Source organism: Osmerus eperlanus, chromosome 1 (assembly GCF_963692335.1).
Source record: "Osmerus eperlanus chromosome 1, fOsmEpe2.1, whole genome shotgun sequence".
NCBI classification, from domain to species: Eukaryota; Metazoa; Chordata; class Actinopteri; order Osmeriformes; family Osmeridae; genus Osmerus; species Osmerus eperlanus.
This window is the reverse complement of record NC_085018.1, coordinates 16,405,414-16,427,727: the sequence shown is the minus strand read 5'-3', so window position 1 is coordinate 16,427,727 and position 22,314 is coordinate 16,405,414. Positions and strand designations below refer to the sequence as shown.

Below are 22,314 nucleotides of genomic sequence, written 5' to 3'. Positions count from 1 at the left end.
TTGACCCACCTTCCTCTGCAGAATAGATAGTTGTGACGGGTCCAAATGGGCCTTCCCCTTCGTTGTTGTAAACTCCAACCTTCACCTGGAAGGGGGAGTAGGGCTGGATGCTCTCGTTTTTGAAGACATATTTGGATGCCTCTGGAGAGGGCACTGCAGCTTGCATCCAGCCAGGGGCCCCATATGGTCTGAAGGCCACCACATAGCCAAACCCTCCCCCATTCTGCTGCTCTTCAGGAACAGGCTGTAGGGAACAAACACACACACACACACACACACGCAAACACACACAATGGGTGTGCGTGAATGCACACACTCATCAATAATACAACTCCCACAGCATGATACCTCTATTCAGCTATTGTTAAGGCTAAAAGTACATCATACATCACATATTTATTGTGACTTTTATTCTATAAACCAACGGTCCCTGAAGATAAATGGCCCAGAAAGGGGTTTTTAAAACCAGGGAAAGTGGCGCAGGGTCATTGCTCGTAAATGGGAGACATTTTAAACAAACAGCATTTGTAGCGTCTTTATGTAATCAGCAATAAAAACCATACTGACATTGTAGTTATCTGCTGGCACATCAAACAGAACATAGTCTGAGGTAACTTCAGAGTCAAGGCTAAATGAACACTTTGTTGAGCAGAAGTTACTTTTTAACTGAACCCTTCAATTAGAACATCAACATGTACTCAGCAAAACGTTCACAACAGTCAATAATTTCAAGCACACAGAGAAAATATTCTGATAAAATAGGCTTTACAGAAGAAAAGAATATGGGGAAAAGACCATCTTTGAAAAGTTGCTTGTGACTTTGGAAGAACCATTCTGTTTAATTATCTTATTAAAACCTCAAAGGCATTTTTCTTTCCCCAGGGTGACAGCAGCAGTTACTGCCTCTCTGTTCTTAAAAATGAAATGCCATACATTAAGCCAGTCTGCTGTTATTAATGAAACCAGGGCCCAGATCCCTCTGAGAATAATAGCGTCTAGCTTCTGCGGCTGAGGGACTATTGTACTGTAACGGCTTGCTTACCTCCCAAGTGATGACTAATTCAGAGCGGCTGCCACCACCTCCGCTCACATTGGCTGGTGTGACCTTCGGAGCTGGGGAAGGAGAGGATCACCTTAATCATGCTGAGCTCCACAGCTCCATCACAACTGACAATACACATTCGACAGAAAGGACATTGAAAACAAATTCAATACCAGTTCCATCTTGGCTTTATATTATTATGACAAATACTATTGATGATGAGCAAATCGTACCAATCAAGCATTGATGGGGAGATACATGGGGTGAGGTGCTCATGAATACGTACAGGTCTCTTTAGTCCTTGCTTGTTTGGATGACTTGCTAGGCTCTCCGGTCCCAACGGCGTTGCTTGCCAGGACTCTAAACTCATATTCCACCCAGGGGTTCAGGTCTATTACTGTAGCTGTCAGGCGTCGGCCCCCCACCACCTCAGGAACTGGCAGAAAACACACACAGCAAGCCCCCCCACCACTCAGTATGAGCCCACAGTATTCAGCAGAGTGTCCTCTAGGCTGACAGTCCAGGTGAGCCCCCTCCACAGGTACACAGGACTAATCACTCACTAGGACACAGTGTACTCAAACACCAAAGACAAAACACACACCTCAAGGGTGGGCCACAGAGTCCAGAGTAGGTTATGTGTGATGACATAAGTTCTGATAGAGAGATATGCTAATAGTACAAAAGGAATAACACAGCAATTTTAAATAAAACGGCATGTAACTTTAATGTATAAAAGAATTTTAGACGCTATTGATGACCACACATTGCCCTATTACAGACGAGTTACTGAAAAATCACCCTTTCAGCTGTATCAAAAGATCTTTTCTATGCTATCAAATGACAGACGTCCCTTTACAGCCTATAAGTGGGCCTATAATTTAAAAAATCCCACGTCGGCCAATGGTCACGGAACAATTGAGTGCCATTTGGCGTTGCGGCAAAATCACATATCCAATATTCTCACTGGGGAAGAGAGTGGAACACTGTCCCCTCCTCCATGTGATTTGCTAAAGCCATGGCTGGTTGGACAGAGAGCTGGAGCCTACCTGTGGTGACAGCCTGCCAGCCCAAGGAGAATGGTGTCCTGGCCTGGATGGTGTAGCTGGTAATTGGACTGTGATTATCTGGGCCGGGCGTCCAGGAGAGGGCGGCTGTGGTATCAGTGATTTCTTCTACATGGATGCTGGTGGGGGGCCCTGGGGGCCCTGAAACATAGTACAGCCAAGTGAGCCGGAAGAGAAGGAGAGGGAGAGGATGGAAGAGATTGGGATGAAGCGGGGGGAGATGACCAGAGAGAAGAGAAAGTTAGTGTTAAGGAGGAGGGTATTAAAAGCTGAGCAGTGGTGTCCTTATCAAAGTTGCCTTTCAGCGCTGCAGCTGCTGAGGGGATTTTTGTGTAAAACCTGGGGGAGCTATGTTATCTAATGAGATTAGACATTAATATTTTTATCTGTAAGGGAGACACTACTCATCCTTTCAAGAGATTTAAAAAAAGTGTGAGCTTGATCAAAGCTAAGTCCACTAAAATGACATTTGACACTTTTACAATTTTAGGTCGCATAGACTTGCATATATGTTATATCTCAAATATTATTTTACATGGTTGATGTAACCATGATGACCACTAAAACTATGCTGACCATGGCATTCAATGACCTTTACAAGACAGACAGTTGTTCACAAAATGAAAATGTCATGCCCATTAGATATAATCCCCCAAAAAATTATTGGTATTAAGGGATGAATAAATTCATTAACTTGCTAGTAGGTGGATGAAGCCTTGCCTCAATATTTAGACTGTGAGAGAAGTACATACCTCTGACAACCAGGTCTGCAGCGATGGAGATGCTGTCCACTTTGGTCTGCACTGCACATGTGTACTTTCCGGCATGTCGTAGTTGGATGTTTCGAACCATGATGTCTCCAGCTGAATGCTGCTATCAACACACACACATAGGTACACACACAGACACGCATTCACACACACACGCACACATACAGTTATTTTTTGTAATACAAAAACAACAAAGGAGCAGGAATGTGTTTCTTATCATTACTGTGAGTATTGTATCTGCAGCTCTGTCTTGCAAAGGTAACAGAAATCCAACAGGTTCACTTAAAAATAACTACACTAACGTATTGATGTTTTTTTTATATGTCCTGGTTTCAGACATGGAGTAGAGATGTTGCTGATTAAATAATCAAGCCATGCTTACTGTATATTTAAGATACCGGTAATGTGTTATTTCTTTCTGTCTGTAATTACAATCCCCCCTTCTACACTATGAGTTAATCAGCATAGTAATAAGTGCCTTCAAGAAAAGGGATACATTGGACTTAACAACAGCTTTGGCACAATTACTGTGAACTTTTTGGGGGGTTTATATGGAATATCTAGTAAATGCATGTCATTCTATTAGACTGTTATGCCTTAGTGATAATTATGGGATTTTAAATAAACAGCACTCTCATATTTTGAAGCACGATATTTTAAATCAAATATACACAGTAAATTAGCTTTTTTAGTTCAAACACATCACAGAATGTGAGTTTTCCAAAAGGACTCCTACTGTAACTCTGCTTAAGGAGAGGAAGTGTGCTATATGTAAATTTGAGTACAAAATAAATCCCCGGCAGCACTTTTCTGTCCATAAATATACAGCCTGTACTGCAGCTGTATCTATTATGACCTCACTTACACTAAAAGAAGAGAAGTACATTATTGATGTACCAATGTTTCACCAACATCACCTATTGACCTCTTCCAATGTAATTTCTGAAGAGGTTGAAAAATCAATGTCTCTTTAATGACATATTTTCAAGAGAGTGCAGTTACATAAATAAAATATAAGCAATCTTCAATACTCTGTAGTACATACGTGTTTCGTATTATTCATTATGCATTGCAGTCCCTCTGACAAGCATGGTGTAAAACCGTGGTAATACAGCACCATTTCTCAGACATGACACTTTGATTATAAATGGGAGGCTTGATAGCCCGGCAGGTTCCTGGAATGGTGAAAATATTCAGGAGCTTATGCACTTACACCGCCCACTTTTTCAAAATATCCGCCGTGGCTGCCAAAGTGGATCAGCTGCTCGTTGAAGAACCAGGTGAACTTGAGCTCCAGGGACGGGTCATGAGACACCTGACACGGCAAGACAATGCTCTCTCCCACGGTGACGTCCAGGGTGGAGGGGAGTGTTGTTATGATGGTGGGCTCTGGAAGACAAAATACATTAGTGATTGGCAATTACCTGATAAAACACAAAGTTCAACAGTTCAGTGGTATTCCCAATGCATTAGCAGGCTTTGCTAATGGCTTTGGGGGAGGGACCTTCCTGATGATTCCCTGATTCACTGTTCCTATTATGATCTAAGCATCAGTCCTGCTAAGGAGAATGGTCCATGAACAATACCTGGACGAGAACTACTTTACTCCATTGTACAAGGGGATGGCTTCTTCCTTAGCTGTTCTCTGTGGAGACCCTATTTGGCTTTCCTTCCTATACCTAGAGAGATGCTCCATGTGTCACTGTCAACTAAATCTTCCGCCTGCAACTCCCAAATCTGCTGTTGAAACTCCCTGAACGAGCGTTGAAGAAAACAATCCACAGGAGTGTCTGCTCTTCCTCTTCTTAAGTCTCTGCTGCAGCATTACTTGTTGTTTCACCTGGGAATGAAGCCAGGTCCCTCGCCTCCTGCTCAGGGTGAGCAGCAGTGCAGGAAGAGGAAGGGAGGGAAAGATGAGAGATGAAAGAGAAGAAGAACACGAGCAGCTTTGTTTGGAGGCTGCGTGGTGCTCGTCCCCCTCTTGGGGGTGCTGCAAGTTCTCTGTTGAAATATCCACTCTGAGCACAGAGTAAATTACCCATGGCAAATGATCCCTGGACAGGCATGGATTCATGCAGAAAGTGTCGGCAGTGCAGTCTTCAACCAGAGTGAATTCGATACCTGCATTGTATGCCCCCAACTCAGAATGTGATTTATCTAGTCTGTTTTTGATATCAGAGGAGTGCTATCAGCTGGTAGATATTGGTGTATTCACAATGAAAAGCTGCCTTAAAGCTTTAGTCCGTTTTGCTAGGATGAATAGTGAGCTACAGTAGATAGAAACCATACATTATTATAAAAAGGCACATGCAGGAACTGTAGATGGCATAAACGTGTATGGATCTGGAAGTACCTTGGAAAAGGTGAGCGCAAAAGCCGTGTTTTCACCAGGTTGAGAGAGAGAGAAAAAATAACTATTCAATGTCCAGTTGTTAGGCAACTAGTTTCATAGAATGTATGAATTTCCATTCGGCTCAACCTTCATTGCTCCTTCAATGGATTTTTTTGCCTCTCACAATGAAATATTCAAATTACATTTCTTAGCTGTGTTTGTTCTTAGATTCCAGTCTAGCAATAATATTCTTCATCATTTATTTTTTATCTTACATTCTGAGACTGACAAAAGGGACCTATTGGAAAAAGAACACAGGGAATAGAACTCTTATTATTGTACTCCATCATCTGTGACAGATCGTATGGATAACTAAGGCTGGTTACACAACCCCAAAAGAGCAAGTCAGCATAATTTGATTGATATCTATCATGTATAATGCCTTGTTTTGTACAGTCATTGTAAAAGAGAGAAGAGCCAGCCTCGCACTAAGCAGGGTCAATCATAGACAAGATAGAGAGCACATAACCGTGCTGACAGACTGCACGGCATAGCAGGCACTGCTGGGAGGTTGGGCAGGCCAGAAGTAGAATAACAAGAGAAATTGCATAGTAATCACGATAAAGGGAGAGGTCAGTGACGAGGCTGTTTGTTTGAATGAATGTGGATATTTTGCTTGCTCTCCGCGGAGAGAGCACTGACACGCCTCACTCTGCCAGCACTGCGGCTCATCCCACAAACAGCAGCCATCATGAATAATGCTCGCACAGCCAGCCGAGGACGAAGACGCCCTGCCCACACCCACTGAGACTCCCTCCCAAGTTTAATGGCCCTAGGTGGGATGTGTAAACGTGTACTCTTCTCTGGTGTACATACTCTCTGGGCTTCTGCTCAAGGGTGGCTGTGTGCACTTGAATAATGCATATTGTATTGAGGAGTCTTAAGGTTCAGGAATTTCAAAGAGCTGAACATTTTAACCCTTACAGCTCAGATCCACAGACCGGGTTGTTGGCCACCAGGGTTTAGGGAAACACAAGCAAATAGGCTTCACTGGAAAGTCAAAAACAATGTCATTACAGTAACCTGTTGGAACAGGATGGTCCAACAGTCCATGCAGTTCTTCTGTACAGTGATTGTAGTCATAATTGTAAAGCATTGTAGTAGGAAATTCAAACCACTGTTGGGAAAAAAAATGATTGAAGATGATTGTCTCCAATCTTTGCTAAAATCTTTTAATAAAAAGTTACTGTCAAAATATACCAATTACAAGATGGGTTTAGAGATAAACCCATTTATCAACTCAGAGCAAAACAAACTCCTTCAAAGGAAATCCACATATTCATCAAAGGACACAAATATATTTCAAGGTCAAACCTCAAAGGAATCTTTTTGAAAAACCTTGTGTACACATGCATACTTTTTCAAGCTGCTCTGTGCTCTATTATTCTCAATAAAATCTATCAGCCACCTGCTGCTCAAATCATTGACCAAACGATGTTTCATAGATTTGAATTCTCCCTAGGAAGATGAAAAGCAAATGCTGAAAAAACTGTGCTTTAGTGGTCAATATCTTCATTTCAGAACATTGGTATAAGGACACCACACAAATGGTTCAGACAAATTCTGTTGAACGGCCATGACAAATCACACCAGGGGTCCATAAAGGTAGTGACCAATGCCACCTTGCTGCATTGAGTTTCAGAGTTATGTTTGTCCCACTGAGGCCAGCCCTCTTTTTAATGCATGTTTGTTTCAAAATATTTAAACGAACGCCAATACGAGATTTAATAGGACAGTTGACAGAATGACTACTTCCAACAGAAAATGTAATGTTATAATTATATAGACAAAAATGTATACTGATATTTCTCAGACGGAGCGAGGCAAGATTTATTGCATCAAATGCTCTGACAAAGATGGAACTCAATATGGAGCCAATGGGAGGTTTGAGCCCATTGATCAGATGTAATAGTAGGAATTAGGAAGCAATTCTAAATTGCTAAATTTCACCTCCACTGCAGGCTACTCAAGATCCAGAGAGTACATTTCTAATCAAGAGTGATTAATCTGTTAATATCCCCTCAGTGTTGGAATAATGGGGACATTAGCAGGACTCATCTGTTGTGACTGCTCCTCTACTGTTTGCTAGGTGGTTTATTCATGTCTAGGGTAACTGAATGCTTTGTGACAGGTATTTTTCAGTATTCATATCACCACAGTCAATTTAAATAAACTCCTGTCATCTTCCATAAGGGTGACTCTCGCCTCGGAAATTCCTCCAACTGAACAGGTTTCCAGCCCTCAATGAAATAGTGCATGTAAATTACCCCATCCCATTTTCAAAACACTATCGATTGTGACAGAGTAGCACAGGATCATATACAGAATAGTTGAAGAATGCAGTTTTCACATATTAGGATGGAACGGACACCATTCAGAGATAATGTCAAATAAAACCCCAATTCCTTTTCCCAAGAATAATGAAAGGATAACTGTGAGGCTATTAACAAGCAATAGATACACAAGACCCATTTTCTTCAAATCTAGATTGGACATGTATGCGTGGGGCATCATACTAAACCTAGCATGTCATCTGCAGGCTTTCAATAACCATTGTTTGCAAACTGAGATGCTGGGGTATTGAAATGTATTGAAAAACTGTTGTGTAAAACTGTTCACAGCACACTGTGTGATGAATGGTCAAAGGAACCCGGTTAGGTACTCTACTCCATGCCTATAATATAACACTCATTGTGTCTGAAAGTCAAATACTGTTCTTCATTTCCAAGCGATTAACTGCTCATTTCCATTAATGCTATTCAGTTACACATTTCAATCTCTTTTCCTTAGTTTGAGCCACTCCCTGTGCTAGCAGAGGATGGCAATGAGAGTGAGGCATAGGCAGAAAACCATGGTTACTAAGGATGCACAGAAAGCTCTCTCCTTTTCATTGACTGCTGACTTTCAGGCATCTATAATACATGGAATACATGATTCATTATTAATCAGGATACGGAAATGCAGTTAATGATGGTTACAGAAAAGAGAACTGGCACGGACAAAACAATGGCCATACAAGCTAATGCGTCTAATATTATGTAGGCTACCATCATTTCAAAGCGTATTTCCTCTATTCAATCGTCAATTAATCAATATTGCTTTATTATTTCAAAAAGGCAAAAGCTGGTTGCCAAGGTAACAGCTTTGGAATTAAAAAATACGAAGATATTTCAAAAGGTGTTTAGCAGAGTTGTTTGCTCTTTGTTTCAAAGAGCTTTAGAGATTGCTAACTTTGAGTGAAGTGAACTTAATGGATTGAACTTTTGAACAAACATGACAGCATACAATTCAACATCAGTTTGTCTTCTTGGCTATGTGAGACATTGCATTAAACTTTAAAGGGATAACAAAAACATATAGCATTTGTATTCCTCTGTTCTAAACTCTGTTTTGTTTGATCAATTGAGTCATCTTCCACTCTTTCCCAGTGTATTAAATCGTTCCATTTACTGTAGCATCTCTACTACATTTTTGTTTTCGACTTATAACAGTTATACTCCTTTTAATAATGGATACTAACTTTACAGTGTTTGCCACCTTGCTGACTAGACGTCAAGATGGTTTCAAGGTTTGAAGATACAGCGCTAGTGTACATGCAGTGAAACTGTAAGCATGGGGTGCACACAAATAATGCTCCCTTGTAAGCAAAAACCAATACAGTTTTCCAGGCTATAAAAAAAACTGACAACAAACTGTGGGACTGACATTTAGTAGGAGTACATTATTATCTCCAATAATTCATTGCTCTATAAAAATGAATTCCTAAGGCTCACAACAGTTATATACTATGCATTAATAGTACAGCAATAGCGTGCACGAATACAGATGTGCCCATACCAAGTAAGAAAAACAACCTTTCCTTTTAACATAAATGAATACCCTGACCTCAGAGAAAAAGAGGCTGAGGAAAGTTCTTAGAACATGTCAGCAAATTCACCCGGGATGAGCCAAGGATGAGACTACCTTCCTTAACGGCAGAGGGAACAGAAAAACAGCTACATGCACAGAACAAAGCCACCCAATACACTGCACCTTACACCTGCCTTTCATTTATATTTAATGAAGTATAATAAGTCACAGCAACAGAGCAGAAATGTGATCCAGAGTCCCAAAGGGTGACTCCAACAGATGATCTAACATACCTTGCTTTCTCATGCCTTTTACACAGCACTTACGTCTACTTATGTGGCCCAGTTGGATGAGTACAGAGAGCACAGGCTTCTCTCCAGTCTATAGACAGAGAGGCCATCAGGGCAGCTTCTCTCAGTGCTTAATGAGTGTTCAGGGCAATAGACACTGTCACTATTGTCCATGATTTATTACATGGGCAACACTGTATACTCCGTGGGTAGGGATTCAGTTTGGCATAATAATGATGAACATTCTTATAATTGAAAATTGTATATTGCATTTATGATCAATTTAATTAATCATATAAATCTAAGGCAATGTCTATATAAATGAAAAAGAATTACCTTTAACAATGATAGTCCCCGAACTGGTTGCCACTCCAAACTGATTTCTAGCGACACACGTGAAGAGGCCAGCATCCTGCTGGGTTGCATTCCATATTCGAAGGTTTCCATTTTTTAGAATTGTAACCCTGCAGATAGAAATGCAAACATTTTGTTTATTGGACCATTATAACATATCAATACCATATCAATCTACAATTGGAGCTAATACATAATCAATTGTAACCTTGTTCCATTGGCCTCAAAATCAGTTGTTATGTCTTTGCACAAGGTGATCCTTCGATGGCGCACCTTGCTACTGTCTAGAAACTATTTGGAAATCACATGAAGACAGCATTCTTTTGATATTTCTAATTATGCTTTGAGGGTTGACAAATGTGACAAAAATCAACTTTAATTCCTTCCCCACATAACTGCAAGACAACCAGGACAACCATTCTTTCATCTCAACATGGCCTTTACACAGTGGCCACTAGTACTGTGAAAGGTCAGTGGTCCTTAAGCAGACTCGACATTTCCTTTACAACAAGCAAAAATGAAAATAGTAACCTTGAAAGCAGGACATTGTGGGAAATAAGTGGAGGACCAACTCATTAAAGCATGGTGGATTCCAATTATCTGAAGCGCTCTGCTGAATCTGCAATGTGTAAATATGCAAAAGCCCCCGGCACCGTAGAATTATTTTCACTGTATAGCCACTTATAAGATGTGTCCTGACCACAGAACCTGTTCAAGTGAACACTGGCATGCACAGCGAATTTGGATGGGATCTAGAATGACATGGCTTTCTCATGAAAGTTGCCCTTATCAATCACAATTTATGAATATGAATTAAAAATGTGTATCTGAGTTTCATATGGTAAATCAGTTGTCGGGCTGAATTGGGGGTAGTTCATTGGCCCATGGGATTCCCGGACTTCATCCTGACACATGAAGTAAAGTAGTAATACTGTATTTCAAAAGTCTAGGAAGAAGGATTCTGTAACACTTTATTTATACTAAAGTACCCTTATAAAGTAGATATGTGAATATACATTTTCAGTACTGTACTTCCAATTGTATAGAAACATTTAAATATAGTACAAATGTATTAAGCTTTGATTTGTTACATTCAAATTCAATTTAAGTCCACTGTTTTTCAGTGTGGGCCTACATATTTTACATATGCATTCTGTGAATATATACTGGATATGTCTGAAAATATTTATATCCAGAATGTTTCATGGAAAACAGAAGCTATACATAGGTTATTAGCTATACATAGGTTGGTTAATTTTAGTCACAAGAAGGCCAAAACTACATTTCATCCAAGGAGACTTTTACACATAGCCCAAACTGACAACAAATAGGGCACAACATTGTTTTAACTAGAACAAACCATGACCTGAATTATTACTACCTTCAGTACCTAGTATAGAACAGTATCCAGCACTCAACTGACAACAATGCCTTTTTATAACTAAATACCTGCACCTGAATGCTGTGCTACACATACAGTATATCCCCAATCCCCTGATCCACAGCACAAAGGGCCTATCACGTGACTGATATGCTATGTATCTTGTAAAAGAAGCACTGTAGAGGGAGTAAAAGTGGTGCTGTAAAAAAACACAATGGGTCCTACCGGGGGTCAAGTTTCTTGCAAACCAAGATTGTCCTTGGACATCCACTAAACATAAGCATTCTATAGAGAGATATTAGTGGGATATTCTTCTTAGTGACATGATACAAAGAAAAAAGAGGGATTACTGGTACTTGGTTTCCAGTTTGAAGATAATGGAAGAAGAGCTGAGGTGAAATAAAAGTCAGCTAAAGAAAGGCACGGCATGACACTGAGGTAACCGTCTTACAGTTCATCTCCTCCTCCTGTGCCTCCTCCCTGGAAAGTCCAAACTGTCTGATCTGCCCCACTACCTCAGGAGAGTCTTCCCACCTCAGTCCCTGAGAGACATTGCGGAGGAGGATGTATCAATAATTCACAGGTGAGATGAACACAAGTGCCACTCTTTTCATCTCAGCCTCACACAAGTTTAATGGCAACAGCAATAAACCTCCAAAGGAGAGACGATTATTTCCCACACAAGAGGGGAAAGCCCAAACCCACTCATGTAATCCAAAAACACCGAAAATGTATCTGGACAAGATCAAGCCCAAGAGAAAGGGAGTGGACGCTGTTGATCTTCTGTGTCCTGCGACAAGATGAAAGACACAAATAACATCTGTCACAAAGCAGCCATTGCTGCCACTGTGAAGTGCAAATTGAGAATGGACATTGGATAAAGAAGACCCATTTTTTCCTTCATTTTTTGTTTCTGTGAGACACACCAAGTGCAGCTTGTGTGACATTATTTTGGTTTACTTTCTCATCATTCAAAGACACAAGAAATGTCTTGATCTTTAATGTCTGTAAAATGTTTGATGTGGCAAATGTTTATGTTGTTTGATGGGGAAATGACATGGGCAAATAAAATGGGCAAAACCTTTGAAAAACCAAACTTTGATGTATATTGCATTTAATAGAAGTAAATGCCTCAGCACAAAGAGTGTGATTGCAACTAATGGTGTCTCGTATAAACATATCTGAAAATAGCCTACCTATTCATACTTGTTGTGAATTAATGCATATTGGGTCATCTGAAATCATACCACCTATTCTGATTTGCATTCATAAATGACACCATTCTCAATTCTAGTCCACACGGCTCTCACCCCTGGCCTGACTGATGGTGTGACTGCAGGCTTTAAGGTGTGTGTGCTCTTCGTTAGTGGAGTACATAAAACAGCAGTGTGGAAATAGGGGTTAAGATTCTATCAGCAGAACTACTCAGCTATGAGGCTGTGTTGAAAAAGGCCATCCCGTGCTTACGGTGATTTTGCGAAATAATTACCATCGGCTTAGGAGAGCTACACACACAGCCCACTGCATCTCTGCACACAATTCTTCCTCCCTGCAATCCTCCCTCCATGTAAAGCCAGGCAAAGTCAGATCCAAGTCTAAAACGACAGCATTCCCAGTGCCTGATAACCTATTCCACGGCTTGTGCTAGGCCGTGTGTGAGCGGGCCGTGTGCTCCCTTCATGTTAAACTCACAGATAAGGCAAGGTAGGCGTTAAACAATGCTGCTTTTTCTACACCACGCTGACCATCGTTGACCTACCTCCAGGTGGTGTTTCTAATCATAATTGTATCAAAGTGTTGCTGTTCCTAACACTGCTGGAGGGGAGAGGGGGGAGAGGCTGGGATGAAGCGTCTTCAGGGGGAGAGGCTAGGTCACCATATCCTCTGAGCAGGACAAGAGGTGGGACCTAACTTCAAGTGTTGATCTATGCCTCTTGACTGCTTTAAAACCCTGAAGTGTATAGTGGGAAATGTCTGGCATCACAAGATAAATTGAAAGGCTGTCTTTCCAAAGGTTCCCCACAGAGCTCTGTGTTGGAGAGAAAAGGCTCTGTCAGCCGCGTAAATCAAGCCCAACTGCACAGCCGGGCTCCGTGAAGCCCAACCTACAACATGGGATGCAGGTAGCTCAACTCTAAAATAGCTGAGGAATCTATTTTTGAAACATCAGGGCAAATCCTGAGCGCATGCCTTTGTTGGTAAAGTTGTCAAGGTTAACGGGCAATTACGAGGCACAATAATAGATGGCAATGAGTTGACTTTTTTATCACTTAGACAACAAACCCAATGGCTGACGATGGTGAAATAAGGACACCTGGGCATTTACCGCTGACAATTCTCCAATATAGCTGTAATTGATATAGATTTTTCCTTCACGCAGACTTGTACTAATACTTCTTAGCTTGTCACACGCATTATTAGTTCTACCTAATGATTCAAGAAATTATTCCTATATGATTAGAAATGATCTACCTTAGGGTGCTGTCAATCGTAAAATGAGATGCAGCTAAACTCAAATGGCATGTCATCTGATGGTGTTAGACTCATTACCCCCCAACCGAAAAGTCATTCAAACGTCTTTGAGTAGTTTAATTGTGAATAAATAACTTTAAAGTACAGGAGAAACAAATGTTTAACACTGGAGTTTAGCATAAAACTCCTAAACCTCATAAAACAAACATGACTATACTGTACAGTATTTTCTGAAAGCACCTTCTGCAACTGTGAAAAGGAATTTCCTTATTATATCATGTGCCTCTGTCAATCAGACTTCAATACCAAAATGAGCAGGTATTCAAAGTCACTGTTCAACAGTGCTAGAGCTTCCACAGAGCAAGTGACAAGAGGATGATTGACAGTAAGGCCTTAGTTAGTTCTTGCATAATAGGCAGCCAGGTAGTGGTTTATAGTACACTCTTTTTATCATTTTCAGTTATATTAACATGAGGGAAAGAGATAGTTTCAGGCTATCCCAAAATGACATTTTCTTTCAGTTGACTGTGGGTTGACCCTTGTCCCTAGGGGACTCAGTAGCATTATGGTTTCCATTGTGATCCACAGTGTTATAAAACACAGCCAGAGGGTAGGTATGCCTCCAAAGTAAGTATTAATATACTGTATGCTTAGTTTGTGAAACAAACACATTCTAGTACAAAACATATGGTACAGTACTGTAAATTGAAAAAAAATGTGCTATGCATTTTTGACTGTGCCAGCATGTAAAATATGTACTGTGAAAGTACTTTTTATAAAATCTCAATTAACAGTCTCAGTAAAACGTCATTGCAGACCTTGATCAAGAACATTATGTCCTCCGGCATGAAAAGACTGCTAAATTGTTACTTGCTTCTTACCCATAACGACGCAACAAATGCAATCTGAGCATAAACACAAAAATTCCAACTGTCTAAGGACTTCCTGCACAAATACATGTCTTTGAATTCATTTTCGCAGTGAGCACACAGCTTATTACAGGTAGCTGTCTTCATCAAGCACGTTGATTTAGATTGTCTTAATACCCGGCTGTAGAACAGGATGAGATTGTGTTGGTAATTGCATTGGGAGGAGTGAGGGTTTATCTGCCTGGGCCACAGAGGGATGGATCCTCTGCTACAGGATTCCTTTAATCACAAATTGCGCTCTCAGTTTATTCTCTTCAACTGTTATTCATCTCCTCCTCATGTGCTGAGGTATCCTTCAGGAATAAAGAGCACACACGTGTTCCAAAGAAATTGTCGGGGTAACCAAGATGGATTACTCGTGCTGTGCTGGCAGATTCTCACTTTGAAAAATGATATCAGCAGGAGTCTCCCAGATAAAAATAATCCCATAGAGCAGTACATCGGACGTGACTGGGTAAAGAGGGTTCTGACCTAATCTCAGCAAACATCTTGAAATGTACTTTTGCTCCAGGTTGAGATGTATTTGGTTTTAGTCAATGTAACATTTGCTCTGTATAGTAACACATTTTCTAGACAGAGTAGGATTCATGAAACTACAGACAAATTTGGTGTGGATGCATATCTCAAGACATTTTATCCTCTCTATAAAATGAAATGATTGAGGACAGGACAATAGAAGCAAAAAGAGTCATGAATCAAATGTTTTGACTGGAACAGTATCTTACAACTATATCAGCCACTGTACAGAGCCACAGTACATCTGAATCATTAACTTTTTGAACTTGGAGAAAGCTATCCAGCTGTTACAGCACTTTTAACATTTTAGGAGTAACAACATAATTATCATTACTAGGCTGCACTTGGCTGTGTCTGTGTGTTTGTGTGTGTGTGCCTGCCTTTGAACGTGTTGTGGTTGTCTAGAGATGCCAGGGTACTCTGGTCTGGCTCTGATCCTGGGCCGGAACACTCATCCGGCACTCTCATCCTCAGGTGGGTGGGAGGGAGGGTCGTGCCTCTACATCTGAAATTTCAGCTAGTGCCAACACCAAATCCCAGGAAAGCAGGGGGCAAAATCTAAATGAACCGCCTCAGCCTGCCACATGAACCTATCAGGTGGTGGTCCTCTCCTCAAGGTGAGTTAATGAGATAAAGTCTCTTTGGCTGCTCAACCTCTCAATATTCCAATCTGCCATTGCACAGCACCCACAGAAGCAGATGTTGATGCAATGAGATGCAATGAGGAAAAATGTGAAGTGACATTTATACATGATAAACAATGTTCTTTTATAAGCGCAACAGCATGTATCCTTGAAATGATGATACACACATTTTCTTCAGGCCTCCCATTGATGAAAATGATAACTGCTTTGATAGTACACCTGTTTCTGCACTGCACTGCACCAGCACCAATTCAATGACTTCCGAAAGTACACTTATTTTATGAACATTTGGACACAAAGAATTAAAATAAAAAAAGACGCCATGTAAGATCTGATATAGGTAAACGAACATATGTTTTCTTCGATGCCCCACCCATATATATTTTTTGTTCCTTTCCAACAAAATGTATCCTTGAGATGGGGCTGGCGGAGTTCGGCGGAGTTTGGCCTTTAAATGGAGTTCACTCTGTGACGCCACTTCATTTATGTAAGAGCTATCCTCATTTCTTCTGCCTTTGCAGGAGAGATACCGATGGGCCATAAGCATAGCTAGAACTGGAACTGGGGCAATCTTACCCTGGGCCTTGTTGCCCTAAATTCAGCTGAATAGCCAACAAAACAGCCCAGACACAAGACCTGCTGGGCCAATTTATAGCATTTTCACCATCAACTCATGAGGTGATAACAATATTTCACTGGACATCTTGATGTATGTTAGACATCAGAGAAGTATGGGAGAAAAGGTACAACTTCAAGAAAGTCTAAGTCAGCAGGTCAGAGCTGTATTCTTTAAATGAAATGTGAGCACAGAATTACATTACATGAGTAGAATTATTTTATTTACCCTTTGGTTTAAAAGCCCAATAGGCTAAATGGATTCATAAAAATATATTTTAAGTGAACTCATTTGCACATGAATCTAGTTGGTTCATGACAAATTTTGTAATGCAAATTAGCTTGGTTTTATGTTCGTATTTCATAACTATGTTGTATGCTGTTATATATATATATATATATATATATATATATAACTTATGGTATGTTTAAGAGAACATACCATAAGTTGTGTCAAAACATTAAACTACAGGCAATCTTTCTCTACCCCATAGAGTGAAAAGCTAAACACAGAGCCAAATAATGGTTCTCTCACCATGACACATGACAGCCAGGTAATGCATTCCATTTTCAAAACAGGCATTCATTCTTAAGATACCTTTACAACTGTAAGAGTGCCACAGTTGTGTAAAGTTTGCAATACTTAACACCTCTGGCAGATTGTGTTTGATTCACAGAAGATTAAAGGAGGTCAGCAACACATCCAGTGGCTACTCATAAGGAGACAGTTGATTATGTGGGTCTGCTATGGTTGGGCCAGCAGTGACATATTGAAACGGCATGTTTTTCGGCTGCCGTCCATGCCTGACATGGCCCACTTATACACTCATCAGCAAGACCTGCTCTGCTCTCTCAGCTGCTTTGTTCCAGCTGATGTCATCTAAACCTTGTCCCTGCAGGCTTGTCTGGGGAGATAAGACACCCCCCCCCCCCCTCCTCTGGTCTCCTGCAGAAAAAAGGGCTGCTGCTATGAAGATGGATTACCCAGCTGGTGACACGGTCTCCCCTCCCTCTAAAGCCACTGTAGAGCGCTAACGCAATTAAGGCAATTAATCTTCTACAAAAGGGGTTCAAAGCTTCCACCCATCCTTCCCTTTGATTAGACACACTCTTGAACAGGTGTACTGCCTTACTCACACACACATATTTACATAAAACAACAATAATTGTATTATTGATTACTCTCCAGTACAGTCATTGTGCTAATGGTATATGCAAACTTTCTGGACGATATAGACTGTGCAGATGTGAATCTTTAAACGGAAGTGAGAATTATTTCCCACTTGAACGGAGCCTGTATTGTTCTGAAAACAACAATAAAGGATACTTCCTGTGATTACAAGGCAAGACAGCCTGCAAAATGTTCATGTTCATTCATGCATTTGTGTAAAGAGGGAGATATATTTAGAGAGATAGAGGAAAAAGAGATAATCATAGTCAGCACAATTCACGTATGTTCAGTTCTTCGAAAAGTTACTTGGCAGGGTTCCGACTATTGACAATGCAATCCAGCATTATGACAAGTTTTCATCTACCACAATACAACCTGGGACAGATGAGCCGCAATCCTGATCTGCACATTTTTCTTTTTAATTACCCCTGTGTCAAAGGCGGCCAGGTGGTTTGAACTGAATATCATTTGCAAAGTAAAGGCACAGTGATTTATTTTAAACTTCAAATAGGCCCAGGGCTCCACTTCAAAACCGATATTGAGGTATTTAGAAACATTTCCTCTCTGAAGGATTTTTATAATAGATTATGTTTGGGAGTGCATGAAGACTCAACACAATCTGGGTCTCAACAAATACTGTTTTCATTATTTAAATAAATACTCTTCAGCTACCTAGAAATAAACTAATAGGCAGAAACAAGTCACTAAACACTGTAACAGGTAGGAAACAAAATAAAAGGAACTGAATATCATGGAAGCAGAGCCACGGCCATCTTTTCAGCATTATTTCAGCATGCACTTCCATGGTATCCATCAACCAATAGACATAAACCAGTGTTGCAGCAGGGCAACATATGAAATCACTCAATGCAACAACAAAACCCTCAATGCATTTTTATCACAATGATTGCAGCGCTTGATAAATATCTGTATAGGAGACAGCATCATCTGGCAGACAGGGCAGGTGAAGGGCACCTGCAGCGTAACCACTATGCAAATGTCCCACCAGTTTGTTTGACAAGCAACACTTCTTTGTGTATATGTAAACCCTGACAAGACAGTGAGTACACAGGCCTTCTGTCAGACTAGCTGCTTCACTGGTGACTCCCTGTGGGTGACCCCTGCCTGTAGAAAGGCTGTCTCTCTACAAACACGCACACACACTCAGAGATGGGTTCACACTCAGTTCCTGAGAAGCTTGGACATATGTCAGAATACAGTGACTGGTCTGGTGGCCCTACAACCCCTACAGAGGGCGAAAAGTGCTTGATTAGCACCCTGACGGGTAGGCTGTCTGCCTGGACACTTGAACATACTGACCGAACCACGGCCAAGCCAATTACCAGAACCCACAGGTCAGTTCTCCAACTGACTGAACAGTTTTTTTGTGCAATGCAGGTAGACTCTAAATATAATCATGATACTGTATGTCATGAGATACAGTGGCTCTTCATGAAGGCTGCAGATGTTTGCAGATCATTCACACAGCCAAAGCTGAGAGATAAATACCAACCGTCAAAGAGTGGTTGTGGTAACACTGACAAAGGGAATCAATATGATACAGCCCCAAATAAAGGACCATGTAAACATAATCTCGGCTTGGGGTGTCTAGTGTTGGCTTGTTATCAATACTACATGAACATAGCCTCAAGGGTACAGTGCCTGACCAAAACCTATGATACCTCAGGGCAAAATAAACCAAACCCTTCCAGAGAGCATCAGTGATTCAGAGATAGATGACAGCTGTACCTGTTGCTCTCCTGTAGAGCCTCATTGCCCTTCTTCCAGGAGATTACACCCCAAGGAGACATCTTGGGCCTGCATTCGATAAGCAGGTCTCCTCCTTCCCTCACCAGGGTTTGAGTCCTCAGCTGGCTGTGAGAGAAATCTGGGGCGACAGCTGAAACAGAGCGTGCGTGTAAAAAAAATTGTATCCATACACCTCTCTCTTTAATGTACATAATAAATCTTCATTTTAGGTCTGTGTTGTTCTGTTTTGTGTGCCGAGAGATCTCATGCAGCAAGATCTGGGGATCTTGGGTGGGGTTCAAGGTATGGAGGGGGAGAGATGGGTTTACATTGACTGTAGAAAATCAGGCAGTACAAGGCATATTGTACAACAAAAATTGTTAGGAAATGGGACTGTATCTATGTAACCCCTGCAGGTTTTAATTACAAAACGGAGCAACTGAATAAACCACAGTTATTTTAAAGACAGCCACACTTAACACTCCACTTCAAAGTGAGCCACGTATGGGTGATGCTCAGCCAAAATGGCATGAACGAAGAGGAACAAAGGAACGGCTCTTCTTAATTAACAGAGACTGTTTTTTTCCTTCTGTAGAGAAACTAAGGGAAAATGTCACATCCTTTAGTATTTCAGCTGAAATTAATATAGATTTCATCACGATAATTTCCACCGCTTCAGGTTCCTCCTCCCTTACTTTTATAAAGCACTTCAATTAGCATCTCTCTGCAAGGGACTGTCAATGACATTTTTACCTCCACGTTCAATTTAACCCTGGTACTCTGGCTGTCTAGAGACTAATTCCAATCAATGCCAAAACAATCAGAAGGTTTGCAGTGGGATGGAAGGGGAGTGAGAGCTTGAGGCCAGCCCTATGCAGAGAGTGACAGGCCAGACAGGGCAGATGGGTGAAACTGGTGAGCAGAGCTGCCTTCGCATACATCATTTGCTCGCCAGCACATTCATCTTATAATTAATGTTTTTCAATTAGAGAGAAACTATTAAGAGACTCTAGGTCATTTTATGGTGGGGATGAATGAAGGAACTGTGGCACAAACTTGCAAACAAACAGCGCAGCCACTATAATGAAGGCTACTCATGTATATACACCCATACACACATGCAAATTGTGTTTGGTTTGCCTTACCTATTACTCTGAGCTCTGCATTTGAGTAGACTTCTCCATGCTTGTTTCCAGCCACACACTGGTACATCCCCACGTCCGCCAGGGTCAACCGACTGATTGACAATGCCCCATTTCCAACCTGCACGCGCTCCTGCAAATACAGAGATGTACAGTAAGACTTATTCCCATTTCTAATTTGCATAAAAGCACCCAGCCAGCATGCCAGTGAATTATGGTTTGGATGTGACGGACATGGCAATAAATCTAGGTTTTCATCCCTAATGGAGGAAAAGGTTTGGGTGGAGGGAGGCAGGCGAGCAGAAAATGACCCTAATCAATCTGCATGTTTATGAGAGTGAAATAAAACCATGGCCTATTTATATCTCTGGTTGCACCACAGGGTCCGTTTCCCCCTAGGAAGCCGAAGGAGGGGATGAGAATGAAAGGAATATTTTAACATCAGAGGTATACTGCATCGTGAAAATTGGTTTCTTGATATGTATGCCGTATACATACCAAGCACTTAATGCTGTAAGGTACACAGTAAAACCCCAGTGTAGCAAACGTGTCTCTGGATGGAACCCTCTACCTGGCTCAGGGAACAATCTCTGTTGTGACTGCCCATCAAAGTTATCACAGCCTAGATGGGGAGCATGCACTAAAAGCTTAGCACTTACTGCAGCCATTTCATCCTTGAGGGAAGTAATTTTTCTAAATTAAGGCACGTTAGGGTATCCCGTCTTCTCAGAGCACATCGAAATCAGAAACGGCTCATAGCACTGGTGTACATTTTTGCCCCAGGTTGCCCTTGATCTACTGTGTTTTCTACATGCTGCCCCTTAATGTCATTAGAGCACATTTCCATACGTTTTTTTTCCATGGCTCCAGACCAAGGGGATTAAGGTACTGTCACATGCAAAGAGAGGCTTTTCCCATTGAAACATCACCAGCTAATCCTATGTTTGAGCAGGTTGCTTCTAAACGTCCATAATGCTCAGTGGCTTTGGATGAGCAGGGCGAATATGCCTTCTGGCACTAAGAGGCAAATGATGGCGTATATCTGTCCGTGTGGAGAAAGGACTCAGTTTATGGCTGCTATTAATTAAGCATGACGTTCCTCTTTAATCAGCAGTTTCTCATGTGGGTACCTAGGGGGACCATCTGTACGCCTTATGCTGAATGGAAATGATTGGCAATGTCACTGCCAACAAGACCAGGCCCCTTTATTTGATATATGTAGCAGGGCATCATGAAGTTCAACAATTGATGTTGTAAACAAACAACTGATGTAATGGTTTCAAAAACACTCTCTACTGTGTTCGGTTACTATCCTGCTAGCAGTGCAGCTGTGAGAAGTACAAAATACCTTATATACTCTGCATGCTGTAGAGTAATAATAAATGCGGAGATAGACTATCACTCTCATTATAATGCATGCACAAAACTAAACCCTTCAATTAACCTGCGGTAATATCATATCCTTAATGAGAAAAGTCTATTGATTTCCTGTAATTTCCTTTTATACGCCTGACCTTTACTCATCAGACTGATGGAGCTGCACTGGTTAATAGTGACATTTCATACAGTTTAACACCTCTGCAGATTAATCTGCTTATTCAAGTGTATTAATTATTCTTAATTCATTGTGTCTCATTTATAGAAATTCTAGTTCACAAGACATTACGTCAATAACATTTCCGACCTTTTATCACAGGAACTCTCTAGGGCATCAAACACAGATGGCCGAATGATCTGTGCATTGAAACTATAGATGTAAACTATGGTGTTAAAACGTTTTGAAAAAAGCATTTTTTTGTGAGATAAACAGATGGGTTAACTTTGTTCTCTCAGAGAGTTATTTCACCAACCAGCAAAATAAATTATTAGGCAGAACTTGTAAAGACTTTTAATGAAAGGTGGTTCTATGGCTAGACAGATTGTTAATTATG

The 22,314-nt window shown here is 41.0% G+C and overlaps 1 protein-coding gene across 1 annotated transcript in view; it reads right to left on the bottom strand.

The window, feature by feature from the left end:
• Positions 1-22,314, bottom strand: part of cntn4 (contactin 4) — a 67,342-nt gene that overhangs the window by 3,972 nt on the left and 41,056 nt on the right. Inside the window, exons 10-18 of the mRNA XM_062463832.1 lie at positions 20,387-20,516; positions 19,242-19,392; positions 9,747-9,874; positions 4,093-4,268; positions 2,862-2,982; positions 2,092-2,250; positions 1,329-1,478; positions 1,043-1,113; positions 10-244 (exon numbers count right to left, since the gene is read on the bottom strand). Of these exons, the coding sequence (XP_062319816.1) occupies positions 10-244; positions 1,043-1,113; positions 1,329-1,478; positions 2,092-2,250; positions 2,862-2,982; positions 4,093-4,268; positions 9,747-9,874; positions 19,242-19,392; positions 20,387-20,516 (1,321 nt within the window). The remainder of the gene's footprint in view (positions 1-9; positions 245-1,042; positions 1,114-1,328; positions 1,479-2,091; positions 2,251-2,861; positions 2,983-4,092; positions 4,269-9,746; positions 9,875-19,241; positions 19,393-20,386; positions 20,517-22,314) is intronic.